Genomic DNA, 15,725 nt, shown 5'->3' on the forward strand with positions numbered 1-15,725 from the left:
GGACACAAACCCAAAATTCTCAGGGTTAGGCTTTATTGGATACACTGAAGGCTGAATGGGGCCCTGGGTGCCTCTGGTCCTCTTCAACCAGGGGAGAGCAGACTCCACAAGGGGTTCCCAGGGTTCAGGGCTGGAGAGCACACCTGGCCTCCTGCCAGCCAGCCCTTCAAGGTGTTTCTGTGGCTTCCCAAGGTCTGAGAAGACCTGATGGGGAGGGTGGGGTTTGGAGGGGGTGTTCCAGAAGGTCTGCGCTGCTCTGGAATTAAGATGGCGACTTTCGAAGAATAGATTCTGGAGACACCTACATCTTTGGGGCAGGAGAAGGCCTGGGCTTTGGGGAGGCAGTGGGCTGTCTTGGTGCCTGAGGTGGAGGCATGGAAAACTGGTTGGGTTTTGGTGGTTGGAGGCCTGCAGACCTGAAGCTCCCGGCTTGGGAGAGCGTCCCTGTGACTTGAGCTGCTGGTGCCTGGGTTGCTGGAGTTTGACTCCGGAGGACCTCTCCCTGAGGTCTTGCTTCCTGCTGCCTTTTTTCTGGCAGCAAATGCAAGGCCTTGGCCTGTCCCCGAGGCAAGCGGAGGCCGAAGCCGATGCCTATGCGGAGAGGCCCCGAATCCTGGCCCTGGGTACAAGGCATTAGCAGTTGAGGGAAAGCCACCAGCCTTGGCCCTGTCTTGTACTTGGGAATGGGGCAAGATGGGGTGCGGGGCTGGAGGCACACTAGACAGACGGGGTACTCTACCACCGGGGCCTGGTGGGTGGGGCCTAGCCACAGGCGCTGCAGAAACAGCAACTGCAGGTCTCGTGCAATTCTGCGATGCCCCACATGGACGACTAGGGCTCGGGCGAGGGCCCCTGGGTCCTTGAATTCTGCAGGGTCCACCTTGCTTGCCACGCATCCCCCTGCCTCCCCAGGGGACCTGGTGTTTGTGGACTGAGGCCACTGCCATGTTTGTTTGTTACTGGGAATCCCTCGAGGCAGTGAGCTGGGGCTGGGGGAAGTGATCGTGGAGCTATTAGCTTCCTGGATCGTGGGGCTGTTAACGTCCTGGAGCTGGGCAGGAGACTGGCAAGAGCCAGAAGGGAAATTTTGTGCCTGGGAAAAGGAGGAGGAGTGGGTAAGAGGAGGGGAGAGGCACAGCTGGTAGTTCGGGGGAGAGGATGAGTGTGGAGAGGGAAGGCAAGTGTAGTTTTGGTTAAAAAAAGTGGGGGAGCTTGGGAGAGAGGAAGAGTATGGGAGAGGAACAAAGTCCGAATTGGAGTCAGAAGAGAAGAAGTGAGACCCGGGAGAGTGGGACTGTGGCAGAGGAGAGAAGGGGAAACAGGCCTGTGTGGGAGAGGGCAAAGGAAGGTGGGAGGCAGGGAGGGACTGGTGGGGAGAGAGAGATGCTAAGTTGGATAGAGGGGCGTTCACAAACTGTGAGAGGACCTGAGGGGGACCCCCTGGCGGCACTGTGTTCCGTAGCAGCGCCTGGTCCTTGTTTTGAGGCAACATTGCCTTGAATACAGGGGAAAAGTGGGTGGGGCAACAAGACCAGTGATTGGAAACCTAACAAGTCAGCGTGGGGAGTCTCTGAGGCCAGTTGCGGCTGGTAATCAAGACTTCCTCCTGCCCTGGCCTGGCTGCTGCCTGGTTTTGCCACAGGCGTCAGCAGCAGGCCAAGGGGACGCGAAGCCTCTTCTACTTGACTCTGGCGTGCTCAGTCCAGAGCTTCCATCTAATCTTGTCTCTTCACGGTTCTTAGGCGTTCGCTAGGGATGTACAGAAACGGGGAATGAGAGCTGTCCCTGGGAGCCGAGGGATGACTGCAGCTATGTGGGTGGAACCCGGAGGAAGACACAGGCTGTAGGACCTGCAGAGAAAAAGACAGAGGTCAAGGTGTTGGAATGACCGGTCCACTTCTGAACTCTGTTTCGGGCTTTCTGTTCCAGTGTGAGCTCATCGAGACCCCGGATGTGAGGTCTTCGGAGGACTGCTTGCCTAGCATGCATGGAGTCCTGGTGTTGATCCCCAACTGCACAGAAACGGGACGTGCTGGCACACCCCTGTATCCCAGCAGGGACACAGGAGATCAAGGCCAGCCTGGGTTGCATGAGTCTGCCTCAAAATGACAAAGTCACTAGCTGTTTGTCACCTTTGAGGTCAGAAAACCTGGCAAGATGCTCTAGAGTAGGCAAAAGAGTGAAGTGGATAGGATAGGACAGAGTCAAAAGAGGCAGCTCAGGGCGTATTGAATAGGACAGAGTCAAAAGAGGCAGCTCAGGGCGTAGGGGCCAAGGTGGGGTTTTACCAATGTGGATTCCTTCCGCTGTTTCGCAAGACACGTCATCAAAAAGGGGACCTGGGAGAGAGAGCAGAGTCACAAGACAGTCTATCAACCAGGCCCCTCTGCCTCCAGCCTCTGACCTCCTCAACAGACCCTGACCCAGAATTCCAGTCTGAGAGGTGTGCTCCGTCCGTTTTCAACCGGAGAACTTGTGTGGCTCAGGCTTTTGCCTTTCTATCCTGACACACAGATTTTGTAGCCATCCTGATTTCCTGGCATACTGGCTTCCCCTAAGCTCTTGTCACCCTTCACACTGGTGTCCCTCTCACGCAGCCTGGCCTTGGCTGGGATGATTATCAGACACAGTGGCAGCGGCAGTAGAGTGAGCTCCAAGAGATAGAGGCTTTGCCTAAGGGGCGGCAGTGCCGCCCCCAGTGGGAGCTGAGGGGCTCTTTCCCTGGAAGCAGCTCTCTCCAACATCAAAAACCTATGTCACAGAGGTCATAATGACATCATGGGTTCTGTCCCCCCACCCCACCCCCTCAACGCTCTGGATCTTTCTCTCAGGGACCGTGTGTGCAAAGGCTGTTTTGGTAAAATTGTCAGGTAGACAGAATTGTTGGATGTATACCCACAAACCTAGCTCTGCCTCTTCCTCTGATCACTCCCCAGGGGACTCGCTTTCCAGGAAAGTAGCTGTGTTCCATACCCTGTCGTCCTTGGAATATTACTGTATGTTTTAATAGCTGTTTTTAAAGATGTTGTTTATTTAGATGTATGTGTTTGTGTCTGTGTAAGTGTATGTCGTATGTGTTCAAGTGCTCCTGAAAGCCTAAAGAGGGTGTTGGATCTCCTGGAGCTAGAGTTTTAGCTGGACAGCAGGAGTGAGTGGCGAGATACAGGTGCTGGGAACTGAATTCCAGTCCCCTGCAAGAGCCCCCAATGCTCCATCTCTCCAGCCTTGCTTTTGTTCATTTACTCATTGTATGTGCATGGGCACTCACATGACACAGCACGCATGTGGGAGTCAGGGGACAGTTGGTCCCCTCCTTCCACCATGTAGGTCCTGGGAATTAACAGATGCTTTTATCTGCTGAGCCGCCTTGCTGGCCCCAATGGGTATTTTTTTATTGTCTCTCTCTCTTTTTTTTTTTGGTGCCCGGAAGCATTGTCACACCAAATAATTCACCATAATAAAATTAGGAGTGAGTAAGAGGCGTGGCTTGTGTAAATCTGGGGAAGGTGAAGCTGGCGAGATAGCAAAGTGCTTGTGCAAGCATGAACTGGGATCCCACATTAAACCTGGACGCCTGTGCAAGCATGAACTGGGATCCCACATTAAACCTGGACGCTTGTGCAAGCATGAGCTGGGATCCCACATTAAACCTGGACGCCTGTGCAAGCATGAACTGGGATCCCACATTAAACCTGGACGCTTGTGCAAGCATGAGCTGGGATCCCACATTAAACCTGGACGCCTGTGCAAGCATGAACTGGGATCCCACATTAAACCTGGACACTTGTGCAAGCATGAACTGGGATCCCACATTAAACCTGGACGCTTGTGCAAGCATGAGCTGGGATCCCACATTAAACCTGGACGCTTGTGCAAGCATGAACTGGGATCCCACATTAAACCTGGACGCTTGTGCAAGCATGAGCTGGGATCCCACATTAAACCTGGACGCTTGTGCAAGCATGAACTGGGATCCCACATTAAACCTGGACGCTTGTGCAAGCATGAGCTGGGATCCCACATTAAACCTGGACGCTTGTGCAAGCATGAACTGGGATCCCACATTAAACCTGGACGCTTGTGCAAGCATGAACTGGGATCCCACATTAAACCTGGACGCTTATACAAGCATGAACTGGGATCCCACATTAAACCTGGACGCTTGTGCAAGCATGAACTGGGATCCCACATTAAACCTGGACACGGAGGCTCACATCTCTAAGTCCCCAGCACTCAGGGACAGGGACAGGTGAATACTGGAGGCTTGTTGGCCAGCCACCCTAGCTGAAATGGTGAATTCCAGGTTTAGTAAGAAACTCCATAAATAGAAATAAGGAGGACTGCAATATATAGACACACCGGACACTGACCTCTGAGCTCTGCACACACACAAGGGTACACGTAGCCTCTCCTCCATACTCCTCCCCTGTACGCGCACGCACACACACACACACACACACACACACACACACACACACAATGGGTGAAGGGTGGTTTTCAAAGGGGATGTAGTAGAAATGGCAAGCTATTAAAAACTACAGCCATATCGGTTTTAGGAAGGAAGGAAGATAGAGGTTGAGGCCTCACCACCAGGACTAAGACTTGACTTTCGGCACACAGACCCACAAAATACCAGATAAACTGGGCTATTTGGTCACTCCACTATTTAAGATGTTTTGGAAAGTGTTCATGTTCTAGGGATATGAGGACCATAATTTGAAGATTGTTCTTATAATATTTGCTCTCTTTTAATATTCATAATGAACCCCAGTCATGAATTTATGCTACCAGGGACCCAGAGTCAGCATAACAATGGGAACTTATATTCAGAAGATCAAACCAGGTGATTAGAAGGACACAAATTTCAGCCCTATTTACTGACCTTGAGGGAGGAGAGAGGAACTCGACTCTGAATTAAGTCACCAATGACCAATAGTGTAATCACTGTGCCTGTATGATGGAATCTTCACTAAAATAAAAAACCCTAAACAATAGGGTTCAATGAAAACTTCTGTGTTGGTGATCTCATGGAGGTGCTGGATGGATGGATGGTGTGCCAGAGAGGGCAAGGAAGCTTGGCATCCCTCCTGTTACCTCGCCCTCCACCTCTCTTCCCTTTGCCTGTTCCTGGGTTCTATACTTTATGACAAAAGAGAAACTCTAAGGAAGCTGGAAGCCCGAGTTCTGTGAGATGCTCTGTCAGATGGACAGAGGAAGCCATGGGAACTTCTGATTGACAGGCGGTTATTTAGAAGTGCAGGTTGCCCATGACTCAAAGCTGTAATCTGACAATCCCTTGGGATCTGTCCCTTTGATCTATGGGTGCATGGTCCTGGAATTTCCCTGAATTGTTGGACACCCAGTTGGTGTCTGGAGAATTGGAGAATCTGTGTCAGAAAACACCCCACATTTGGTTTCAGAAACGTCAGAAGAAACAGAACTTCTCACTGGGAGAATGAAGAATGACTAGGGAAACTCAGTTCACACTGCCTCGAATTCACAGTGACCCCACTTCTCTTATTTTGTGTTATAATTACTGTTATTAAAATATTATTGAGGCCGGGCGGTGGTGGCTCACGCCGTTAATCCCAGCACTCGGGAGGCCGAGGCAGGCGGATCTCTAAGAGTTCGAGGCCAGGCTGCACCGACAGCCTCCAAAACAATACAGAGAAACCCTGTCTTGTAAAAAAAATAATATTGAGTATGGTGGGCAGTAGTGGTGCACGCCTTTAATCCCAGCACTCAGGAGGCAGCGGCAGGTGGATCTCTGTGAGTTCATGGCCAGCCTGGCCTACAGAGCTAGTTCCAGGACAGCCAAGGCTTCATAGAGAAACCCTGTCTTGAAAAAAAAATTGCTGAGCAAGTGAAAGGAAGTTCCCTAAGCATTTGGCATCCAGGTTGTAATGCAGTTGTTTTGGTTCGATGGTCATTTCCTGTTGTAGATATTATCTGCCACATACTCTTCCCACCCAAATTCCTCCAACTCCAGGCTTGAGAACATCATGTTCTATTTCTTTTAAACGTTCTACTCTGAAACCTGCAGAGAGTTATTGAGAGGATGGATGAATAAGCTAATTGTAGTTGGCCAAGAGAGTTTGACCTGTCACCCTTGCTTCCCTTTTATGTCTTGTTTTTATGTGTGTGAGAGGGAGAGTGAGGCGCACGTGTGGTCAGAGGACAGCTTCGAGGAGTCCCAGTCACTTTCCACCCCTTACTACTGAGCACAGTCAACTCACTGTTTTTTTGTTTGTTTGTTTTGTTTTTCAAAATAGGCTTTCTCTGTATTGCTTTGGAGCCTGTCCTGGAGCTCACTCTGTAGACCAGGCTGGCTTCAAACTCACAGAGATCCACCTGCCTCTGCCTCCCGAGTGCTGGGATTAAAGGCGTGCGCCACCGATGCCCGGCTTGGGGAAAAGATTCTTAGGCTGTCCTGAAACACACTATATAGCTCAGGCTGCCCCCAAATTGAGGCAATCTTCTGCTTGCCCTTTTCTTTCTTTCTGTCTGTCTTCCTTCTTTCCCTTCTTTAAACAGAGCCTCACACTCTATAGCCCAGGCTGGCCCCAAACTTGAGGTGATCCTGTCTTAGCCTCCCAAGTGTCTTCCTGTCTCTGTTTTCTATCTCTCTGCTCTGCCCACCTGTGTGTCTCGATCGGCCTCTCTCTCTGTGTTCTCTCTTTGTCTTTGTGTGTATGTGTTCTCTCTGTGTCTGTGTGCTCTCCTCTCTTTCTCTGTTGTGTGTTCTATTTCTTACCATGTATGATCTCTCTCTCTGAGTGCATGTGTCTGTGTGTCTGTATGCGTGTGTGTCTGTGTGTGAGTGTGTGCATATGTGAGTGTGTGTGTGCTCGAGTGTGTGTCTCTGTGTTTGTGTCTGTCTGTGTGTGAGTGTGTGTGTGAGTGTGTGTCTCTGTGTGCTGGGAATCATACTCAAGACCTCAAGCACTCTCAGCAAACACTGCCACATTGCACATCTCCTCAGCCTCAGCCTGTGACACTGCTTGTCACTGGGTAGCTCCTCCACTGAGGGTGTGTCTCTGAGGTAGGAGTCTGAGAGGCTGCAGGTTGCATGACTATGACTTTGTAGCCCTCCCAAGGGGTTGGCACTGACAGTATGGAAGCCTTTTGGAGGTATTCAGGTCACCTGACTCCAACAACATACTTAGGTACAGTCTCTCTCCATGCTGCTATCGTGTGGCTTTAGTACTGTTTTCTTCCTACACTGTGTCCTTAAAGTCTATGGATTCTACCAGGATTGGCAAAGTCAGGGTGAGACCTTTCTCCTTCCCTAATGAGTGAGCTCCCAAGGAGAGAAAGGACTCCTGTGTGCTCAGGGCTGTTGTGGTATCTCTGTAAATCTAGCCTCCGCTCTGGCCAGATCCAGCTTCTAAAGGGCTCTGCATGGATGCTTCTGGAAGAAGGCCCTTCTGGGAAAGAGAAGCTTGCACTGAAAGCTAAGAACTTTCCCTTCAACCCACGAGCACCTCTAGCCTCACTACCTCCTAGATTTGGCATTGTCCTGTAATCCCAGCAGCAAGCGGGAGATGAGGCAGGACAGCTGTGTGTTCAAGGCCAGCCTGGGCTATGTAACAAGTTTCTGGCCATCGTAACATTGTCTCAAACAAAGCAAAGCAAAGACAGTCAAGTTATTTCGTCCCCCCACATTGCAGTTTCCCCCATCAGAAGCAAGCATTGTTTTCAGAAGGCTTTCTGAAACTTCACGGGCAAGCTGGCCCAGCCTAATCAGCAAGCCCAGGTCCCAGTGAGAGGCTCTGTCTGAGAATGTGTGTGGGGAAGTGATGTGATTATATTTTAATTAAAAATGTTTAAATGAAGTCGGGCGTTGGTGGTGCACGCCTTTAATCCCAGCACTCGGGAGGCAGAGGCAGGCGGATCTCTGTGAGTTCGAGACCAGCCTGGTCTACCGAGTGAGTTCCAGGACAGCCTCCAAAACAATACAGAGAAACTCTGTCTCGGAAAACCAAAAGAAAAAAAAAAGTTTAAATGAGGTAGACAGCACCTGAGGAAAAACACTTGAAGTTGACTTCTTGCCTCCACATGCTTGTGCACAGGTACACACACACACACACACACACACACACACACACACAATCTCTTTTCTTTATGGTTGCTCTGGAGAAAAAATAAGATATTCATATAAAGTGCAGATGCACAGTGTGCTAGGAACATCAAAGTGTTACTAGGATACTAGCCAGGTTGTGGTCCTGCCAATCAAACAGGGATGCAGGTTGATGGTGGGGCAGGATAGAGCCCTAAAGATGGCATCATTCTCCTGGAATCTTGAAAACAAAGCACCAAGTTGGAATTGGGAAGCATGCTTGGGGGGTGGGGAGTAGCGCCTTGTCACAGGTTTTTGGTGGGAGGAAGAAAGCCCATTGCGAGACACATGAGACACATGTTGACCGTTTCTGACTCAGGGGCTGGAGACCCAGAGCCCCAAACCTGAAGCGGTAGGTCAGTACTGTGTTAGGGTCAGTCATGGCGTGGAAGGGCACTCTCCTCTTGCCCCTCGTCCGGCCTTCTTGGCATGGGTCTTTTCCTGGGGCTCAGTCACTCCCGGCATGCCTCACCCCCACCTCTCGGCTGGGATGGGAGGCAGGCAGAGGCTGTTTGCGGGGGCTGTGCCGGGTGGGCAGTTTTCCCAGAGAGAGGAGTGAAGGATTGAGTTGGCGCCGGCTTCTTCAGATTCAGACCCTGCAGGCTGGATGGCCAGCCTGTCCAGGCCAGCTTGAGCCCGAGGACTCCCTCAGGCTCTGGATTACTGCTCTAGGGGCTATAGCCCCAGACCTCAAGAGAGTGGCATGTCACAGGAGGCCACAGGGGTACCAGCCATGCCAAGAGCGGGGCATGGCCAGACTAAGGCCAAAGCAGGGTTGCTTCTAGGCACTGACAGGAAGGGGAGCCGCCTCAGCAGGACAAGGCAGGAGCTGTGGGACAACACCAGGTGGAATGATCACAGGTCGAGCAGAGCCACCGCTGCCCCTCGAGGGACCAGAGCTAAGGGAACAGCTCATGGCAGGGTAAGGACACGATGGACTAGAGGAGGGAGCTGGGGAAGGAAGGGTTTGCAGGGCAGTGAGACACCATCTCTGCCATCTCTGAGGGCAAAAGCCTGGTTGGTATTTGATGGTTCCGCCCAAGAGCAGGGTTCTGGCTCCTTAGACCCATGGTGCCACGCTGAGGTGAGCAGGACAGGTCAGAGCTCCATCGAGCACAGCTCAGAGGGTTGATCTAAGTAATTTCTACTGAGAAACTCAGGCCCTGAAGAGGGATGTGAATTGCCTAGTATCCCTGGCCAGCCGCCATCGGCAGAGGACCTAGACTGAGTTTTGTTGTTGTTGTTGTTACTTATTTGTTTGTTTATTTATTTTTGAGGCAGTCTCATGTAGCCTAGGCTGGCCTCAAACTTCCTCTGTAGCCTAGAATTTGGACATCTTAACCTTTTGCCTCCACATTCCAAGTGCCAAGCACCCCTAGTGTGTCAGCACTCCTGGTTTATACCGTGATAGAGACTGAACTCTGGGCCTCATGCATGCTAAACAAACAGTCCAATTGAGCTACATCCCCAGCCCAGGACTGTGTGTTTTGACTCTTAGTGCAGAGTCCTTCTCTCTTTACCATGGCAACCTCTTCACCTCAGGATCAAAAGTTGGGTCACAAGTCAGCTAAGCAGGAGGCATGGGGCTCTGTGCTCCCTGTGGCCCCCAGGGAACCCTGATAAGCAGGAGCCAGACTTGGCAGTGGAACAGATATTGATGGAATAGTAGCTGGGACTCTTGGGGGTCTGAGCCCAGTGTTGCCACCTTCCTGTCATCTGACCCCAACCCAGGCTCCCTTCATTTCTATTATGGGGCATGGCTTAAAACCAGGGAATCCCATTAGCTCCAGAAGATGACATGGCACTAATGGGCCCCAAAAGTCAGGGCCAACTAGGCATGGTGGTGTACCCCTACCGTCCCAGCTCTTGAGAAATAGACGCAGGAGGATTCCAAATTCAAGGTCATCCTGGGCTACACAGGGAGTTCAAGCCCAGCCTGGGCTGCATGAGACTGTCCCAACAACAGCAACAGTAACAAGAGACCAGGCTTAGATGGGACTCCCCTTGTGCAGAGTGAAGCCGAGGCCAGGCTTAGATGGGACTCCCCTTGTGCAGAGTGAAGCCGAGGCCAGGCTTAGATGGGACTCCCTTCTGCAGAGTGAGTGAAGCCAGCCCTGGGCCTCCCCTTCTGCAGAGTGAAGTCAGCCCTGAGAATGCAGCTCGGGAACGGAGCCGGGTGAGGACGCTGCGCCAGGCCTTCTTGGCCCTGCAGGCTGCTTTGCCCGCCGTGCCACCTGACACCAAGCTTTCCAAGCTGGACGTGCTGGTGCTGGCCACGAGCTACATAGCCCACCTCACCCAAACCCTCGGCCACGAGCTGCCCGGCCCTGCCTGGCCGCCCTTCCTGCGTGGACTCCGGTACTTACATCCCCTCAAGGTAGGTCACTGGCCTAGGGACTTGGTGGGGAACCTCGCAGAGGGGAATGGGAGTTGGGGTCATTTTCTTCCTGTTCTCTCAGGAGAAGGACCGAGGCTGGCTCATGGGAGTGTGATTGCTTCAGGAGGAGGGGGACACTCTGAGATTCTTGGTGTCGGGGGAAGAGAGGAGCGGGTTCCTGGAGAACCCAGGAGAGTCCTCTATCTCCGAGCAGCTTTATCCTCTCGAGTGACACCTGCCTTTCTGCTCTGAGTACTGCTGCTGCAGACATCTGCTGTTTGGGAGAACTACACCCTAAAACCACAGTGCTCTTGAGGCTCCCAGATTGGAGGGCTTCCGGTATGCACCATACCAAGCCCATACCCAGTTTTCCTGCACTGCAGGAAGCAAGGAAGGAGCCGACCATCTCTACTGGAGTACAAAATGAATGAAAAGTATTGTTAATAATAATTATGAATGAAAAGGATAATTAGCAATGGCCACCCGGCAGTAACAGTCATTGTGACTGGATGCTAAAGATAAGCTGGAGGCTGAGACAGAGCTTTAGAGCATTCCTATCTCTTGGCCCTGCAGGAACCAAAGGAATGTTTACAGACGAGGAGACCCAAGGGCAGGAGACCCAAGGGAGGGAGGGCAATGGGCCCGGGTCAGTTTGAACCTGGGCATCTGACCGCTGGCCTCTCCTCGGCCACCACGAAAGGCCCCAAGGTGCTTCAAAGGGCCCCGTGTAGAGTGTGTACTGTGAGGCAGGTATGGTGAGCCACACTCGTAGTCCCAGTACTCAGGAAACTGAGGCAGAGGGATTGCAAGTTCCAGTCTGGCAATGTAGCAAGACTGTATTAAAATTAAAAAAGACCTTGCAGTATCATAAAGGAATAAGGGCAGCCTTTGTCCTCTAAAGAAATCACTTTTTTTTAAAGACACGATGTCATATATTCCAAGCTGGCCTCAAACTTGGTATGTAGCCAGTGATCGCCTTGAACTTCTGTTCCTCCTGCCTCCACCTTCCTGAGGGCTCAGATTGCAGACCTGTGCAACCACACTCGGTTTACACAGGCAGGGGACTGAACCCAGGACTTGGAGCATTCTGGCCAAGCACTCTGCCAACTAAGCCACATGGCCACTCTATTTGTTATGATGGACACTTTTTATCGTCTCTTCCTCATACATACTCTTCTCCTGAAGTGTCTTGAAACTTAAGTGTTTGTTTCTTGAGAACATAGCTGAAATACAAACTTCTGAGATTAAATGGGGTCAGTCTAAAATGCTAAAGTTAGCTCTGGGCACAGGGCCATAGGGTAACACAGCAAGGTTCCTATGTGTAAAATGGTGGTGAATATAGAGCCCTTATGAGTAGTAGATGAGCAAACAGGAGGGGGAGGGGAGCGGGTGGGGAGGGGAAGGGAGGGCGAGGGAAGGGGAGAAGGAGAGAAGAGAGCCTAGGTCTAGAACTCTGCAGATTACTGGAGGGGCACCAAGCCCCCAAGAGGGATTTGATAGAGAAGACAGACTGAGCAGAGTAATCCTTGCCTGTTCATTCATTCATTCATTCATTCACTCATTCATTTTTCAAGACAAGGTTTCTCTGTGTGTAGCCCTGGCTATCCTGGAACTCACTCTGTAGACTGGGCTGGCGTCAAACTCACAGAGATCCGCTTGCCTCTGCCTCCCGAGTGCTGGGATTAAAGGTGTGCGCCACCACTGCCCAGCTATCCCTGCATTTTCTAAAACCTCCCTTGTTCCCTAAAGGGAGACCTTGAAATCCTCACAGGATGTGAGCTGAAGAGCCCCGTCCTCACCCCCTGCTACCTCTCCTACCGCTTGGCGCAGAGCGCCTGCCTACCTATTCCCCCACCAAGTCCGGCTCCTCTTGAGGTCCCCACTGCCCTGGGCGGGCTCCTCCTGTGCCTCTGCCAGGGAGTGGGGAGACTGTCTAAAACGGTGATAATCGAGGGACATGCCAAACGGGGGGGGGGGGGGTGCCAGACCTGAGATCGTAATGGTTCTGGGCTACTCAGAGTCGCAGTAGCTGTGTTAACAACTTCCCGTTTATGTCTTTTCAGAAGTGGCCCATGCGATCCCGTCTTTATGCAGGAGGCTTGGGCTGCTCCAGCCTGGATTCCACTCCAGCCACCGCTGCCAGCCAGAGAACCAGGGACGAACAGGTGGGGGCCCAGGTCTCTGTAGACACAGATATCCTCCTCCTCTCTGACCCGGGTAGCAAATGACCAGCGCGCTCTCAAGACTGTGAGTCTCGCTGAAGGACCTGTCTTCCCCCCTGATTCTCGGCCTTGACTCGGGGCTCAGCTCTCAAGCCCAGGCTCTGCTTCCTTCCGGCAGGCAGAAGAAGCAATGGTGACGTCAGTGGTAGAGAGGACGGAGGGGACCCAGGATGAAGACCTCCACCTTTGACTCTTGGAAGGGGACATTCCTGGCACTTCTACGGTGGTGACAGGAAGTGAAAGAGCGAAGTGCGTGGCGTGGTTCTAAGCTAGGGAATCACCCTCCCCTGTCTTTCCTAGGCCTCTTCACCCAGCAGAAAGACAGAAATTACTCGGCTGGCGCGGGCGGGGGAGGCTGGAAAGCGGCAGCCCCAGGTGCTCTGTGGGTATCTTGAGAACATGAAGGGCTTTTGGTAGCAGTAAGTGTGAACGTCTCCAGGTCACACGGTAACAAACCCAGAGAGGAGGCTGAAGAATGGGGGGTGATTTTTTTTTAATTGCCCTACAAGATGCTTACTCAACATCAAAGAGGCAGAATTTAGGGTCCTTGTCCCTGGGTTATGGTTATGGTCTCTCCAGCTGCCCCCCATCACCACGTCCCCCACCGGGGCCCTGCACCCTTTCATTTTTCCCTAGCACGAGTTCTGTCTAGAGATGAAGCCATCACACTTACATGGCTGACATTCCATGGGAACTTAGCTGGTCCTGGCTGTCTGGGGGGAGATCATTTTATCCCAAAGGCATCTCTACTTTCACTCAAAGAGGCAGCCACTCACAGCCCTGCCTACAAAGGGTGTCACCGATGCTCAGCTATCGCCTTGAAGGGCCTGAAACAGAGCATGCATGTCTTTCTCGTGGGACCACAGCCACAATGTTCATTTCTGTTGTTAGAAACCTCACCTCAAGGGAATACGAGACAAGGTGGGCTTTAGCGTGCTTTCTATGCTGTCATGGATTGGGGCTTCGTTTGGTTTGGTATAATCTACACAGTTCTAGAAATCAGTTACCAAGGCCAACTTCTCACCAATGCTTTGACATCCCAGGCTCACCCAGAGTCCTAGTACAGGGTGTCAAAAATTTGCTATAGCTTTAGCAACGATTGTCCTTGGCCCTGACAAAATAATTGGAGGACAAAGCATGCAATGAGATGGGTCTTCCAAGTCAGATGTCGTCAGATTGGCCCCTGAGGTCTAGACATGGAAGAACAGCCTTCCTGTCAAACTTCAGTATCCGAGGCCAACTAGAGTCCCAACAGGGCGATCGGAGTTGGGTGGAGGCTTGGGCAGGCTGGAAGGGACTGGGTCTGCTCCTCCAAAGGGCTGACCAGGACATCCGGGGAAAGGGGGTTGGGGGGTGTGTGACTCAGAGAGCTGTGGTGGAGCTGGAAGACACAGAACGTCCCATTCTGAGCTGCATGGATGGGGAGAACAGCTGGGCTGTGGCTGGGAGCCACTGCAGAAGGCCTCAGCCAAGGCCAAACGCATAAATCTGCCTGGTCCCACATTTCTGCTAAGAGACCCTGAGAACTTGCACGGAGCTGATGCGGGCAGCTGGACGGGGCCAGGCAGGGGCAAGGACCAGGTGTGGGAGGGCAAGAGCAGCATTCTTCACAAGACCATAAAAGTCCAGCCTGGGGGTTCTATTTTTAAAACCAAATCGCAGCATCTCCCCGGGTGAGTTGGAGGGGTAAAAAGGTCATAATTCCCTCCCAGCCACTGGTCTCTGGACAGGCAGGGACTTGGCTTTGGCATGTGCCGGGAGTCCCCTCAGAGCCTAGAGCATCTCTCAGTGAATGAGCAGAGTTTGATTTAGAACTATCCGTGTCCACCCTGTCTAGACTCAAGCTGTTGCCTCACCTTGACAGACCCCGCAGGGCTGGACACATAACAGTACCTGGTGGAAAAGACAGGATGAAACTGGCAGAGGATTGAGTGAAGAAGAGCAAGCCCATCAGGAGGTTTTGGGCTTTTGTTTTGTTTTTGGCATGGCTCACCATGTAGCCCAGGCTGGCTTTGAAGTTGAAATTCTTTTGCCTTAGCAGGGATGAAGGCACAGTCAGCCTGGGAGTTAGAGGGGCTGGCAATGGGAGTCAAAGGAAAGCCCAGGACATGACTGGGGCCTCACCCGCCACAGGGTCTCTCGTTGGCCTGAAGCTCACCAAACGGGTTAGACTGGCTGGCCCCCAGCATGCCTCTCTGCCTCCTTAGCCCTGGAACTGCCAAGCATGCATCTCTGTGCAGTTGGCCTCATTTACATGGGTCCTGGGGTTTGAACTTGGGTCTTTATGCTTACAATGCAAGCACTTCTCAGAGTGAGCTGTCTCCTCAGCCCCCTCTTTTTCTTTTTCTATTTTTTTTTTGTAAGACTGGGTCTCATGTAGCCCAGACTGACCTTCAAATCACTATGTAGCCAAAGGCAGCCTTAAAGCCCAGACCGTCATCCTTATACCTCGTTTGTCACCACGCCTGGATCAATACATGTCTTTGATTTGTTATATCTGTGTGAGCGTGTCTCAGGGCGGTGTGTGTGTATGCATGCTAGTGTATGAATGCACGTGTGCGTGAGAGTGCACATGTATGTGCGTGTGCGTGAGAGTGAGTGCACATGCATGCGCATGCTCATGAAGGCAAAGGGTGGCTTTTTCAGTTCTCCACATATGTTTTCAGTTTTATGCATTTTGCTTGCATGTATGTCTGTGCACCACCTGGGTGCAGTGTCTGCAGGGCCAGAAGAAGCCTCATAGCCCTTGGAACTGGAGTTATACACTGGAGTGAGCTGCCGTGTGGGTGCAGCCAGTGCTCCTAGCCGCTGAGCCACCATCTCTCCAGCCCCAGTAATAGTCTCTCACCGAACCTGGAGTTCAACCATTTGATCCTGGCTAACTGCAAAGGCTATAGGCATTTGCGCTTCCAGAACGGTGTAGGTAGGGCTGCACCCCAGGAGGTGAGGTCTCAGCTTCTTCTGTCTCTCTATCTTGTTGCACCCCAGTCCTCATCTGCTCCAGAAG

The 15,725-nt window shown here is 52.0% G+C and overlaps 2 protein-coding genes across 5 annotated transcripts; one reads left to right on the forward strand and one right to left on the reverse strand.

Annotated features, from left to right (window-relative positions):
• Positions 1–16: 16 nt before the first annotated feature.
• Positions 17–5,110, reverse strand: Prr30 (proline rich 30). 3 transcript variants are annotated; one of them, XM_040730742.1, is made up of 3 exons: positions 4,883–5,110; positions 2,289–2,339; positions 17–1,850 (listed from the first exon to the last, which is right to left on the reverse strand). In XM_040730742.1, exon 3 carries the CDS (start codon positions 1,490–1,492, stop codon positions 302–304), a length of 1,191 nt encoding a protein of 396 aa, XP_040586676.1. In that variant the 5' UTR covers positions 1,493–1,850; positions 2,289–2,339; positions 4,883–5,110; the 3' UTR covers positions 17–301. The 3 variants fall into 3 exon arrangements, with proteins under 3 accessions (XP_040586676.1, XP_040586675.1, XP_005139391.2); XM_040730741.1 differs by lacking the exon at positions 4,883–5,110 and adding an exon at positions 2,424–2,742; XM_005139334.3 differs by lacking the exon at positions 4,883–5,110 and adding an exon at positions 2,418–2,742.
• A 3,616-nt stretch (positions 5,111–8,726) lies between these two features.
• Positions 8,727–15,212, forward strand: Tcf23 (transcription factor 23). Of its 2 annotated transcripts, XM_021229235.2 has the most exons (4): positions 8,727–9,041; positions 10,254–10,496; positions 12,560–12,661; positions 12,837–15,212. In XM_021229235.2, the coding sequence occupies exons 1-4, from the start codon at positions 8,823–8,825 to the stop codon at positions 12,906–12,908; spliced, it is 636 nt and encodes a 211-aa protein (XP_021084894.1). In that variant the 5' UTR covers positions 8,727–8,822; the 3' UTR covers positions 12,909–15,212. The 2 variants fall into 2 exon arrangements, with proteins under 2 accessions (XP_021084894.1, XP_005073691.1); XM_005073634.4 differs by having other exon boundaries at positions 12,560–15,212.
• Positions 15,213–15,725: the final 513 nt, after the last annotated feature.

The sequence above is a fragment of the Mesocricetus auratus genome, unplaced genomic scaffold, assembly GCF_017639785.1.
Source record: "Mesocricetus auratus isolate SY011 unplaced genomic scaffold, BCM_Maur_2.0 Super-Scaffold_100024, whole genome shotgun sequence".
Classification (NCBI taxonomy): Eukaryota; Metazoa; Chordata; class Mammalia; order Rodentia; family Cricetidae; genus Mesocricetus; species Mesocricetus auratus.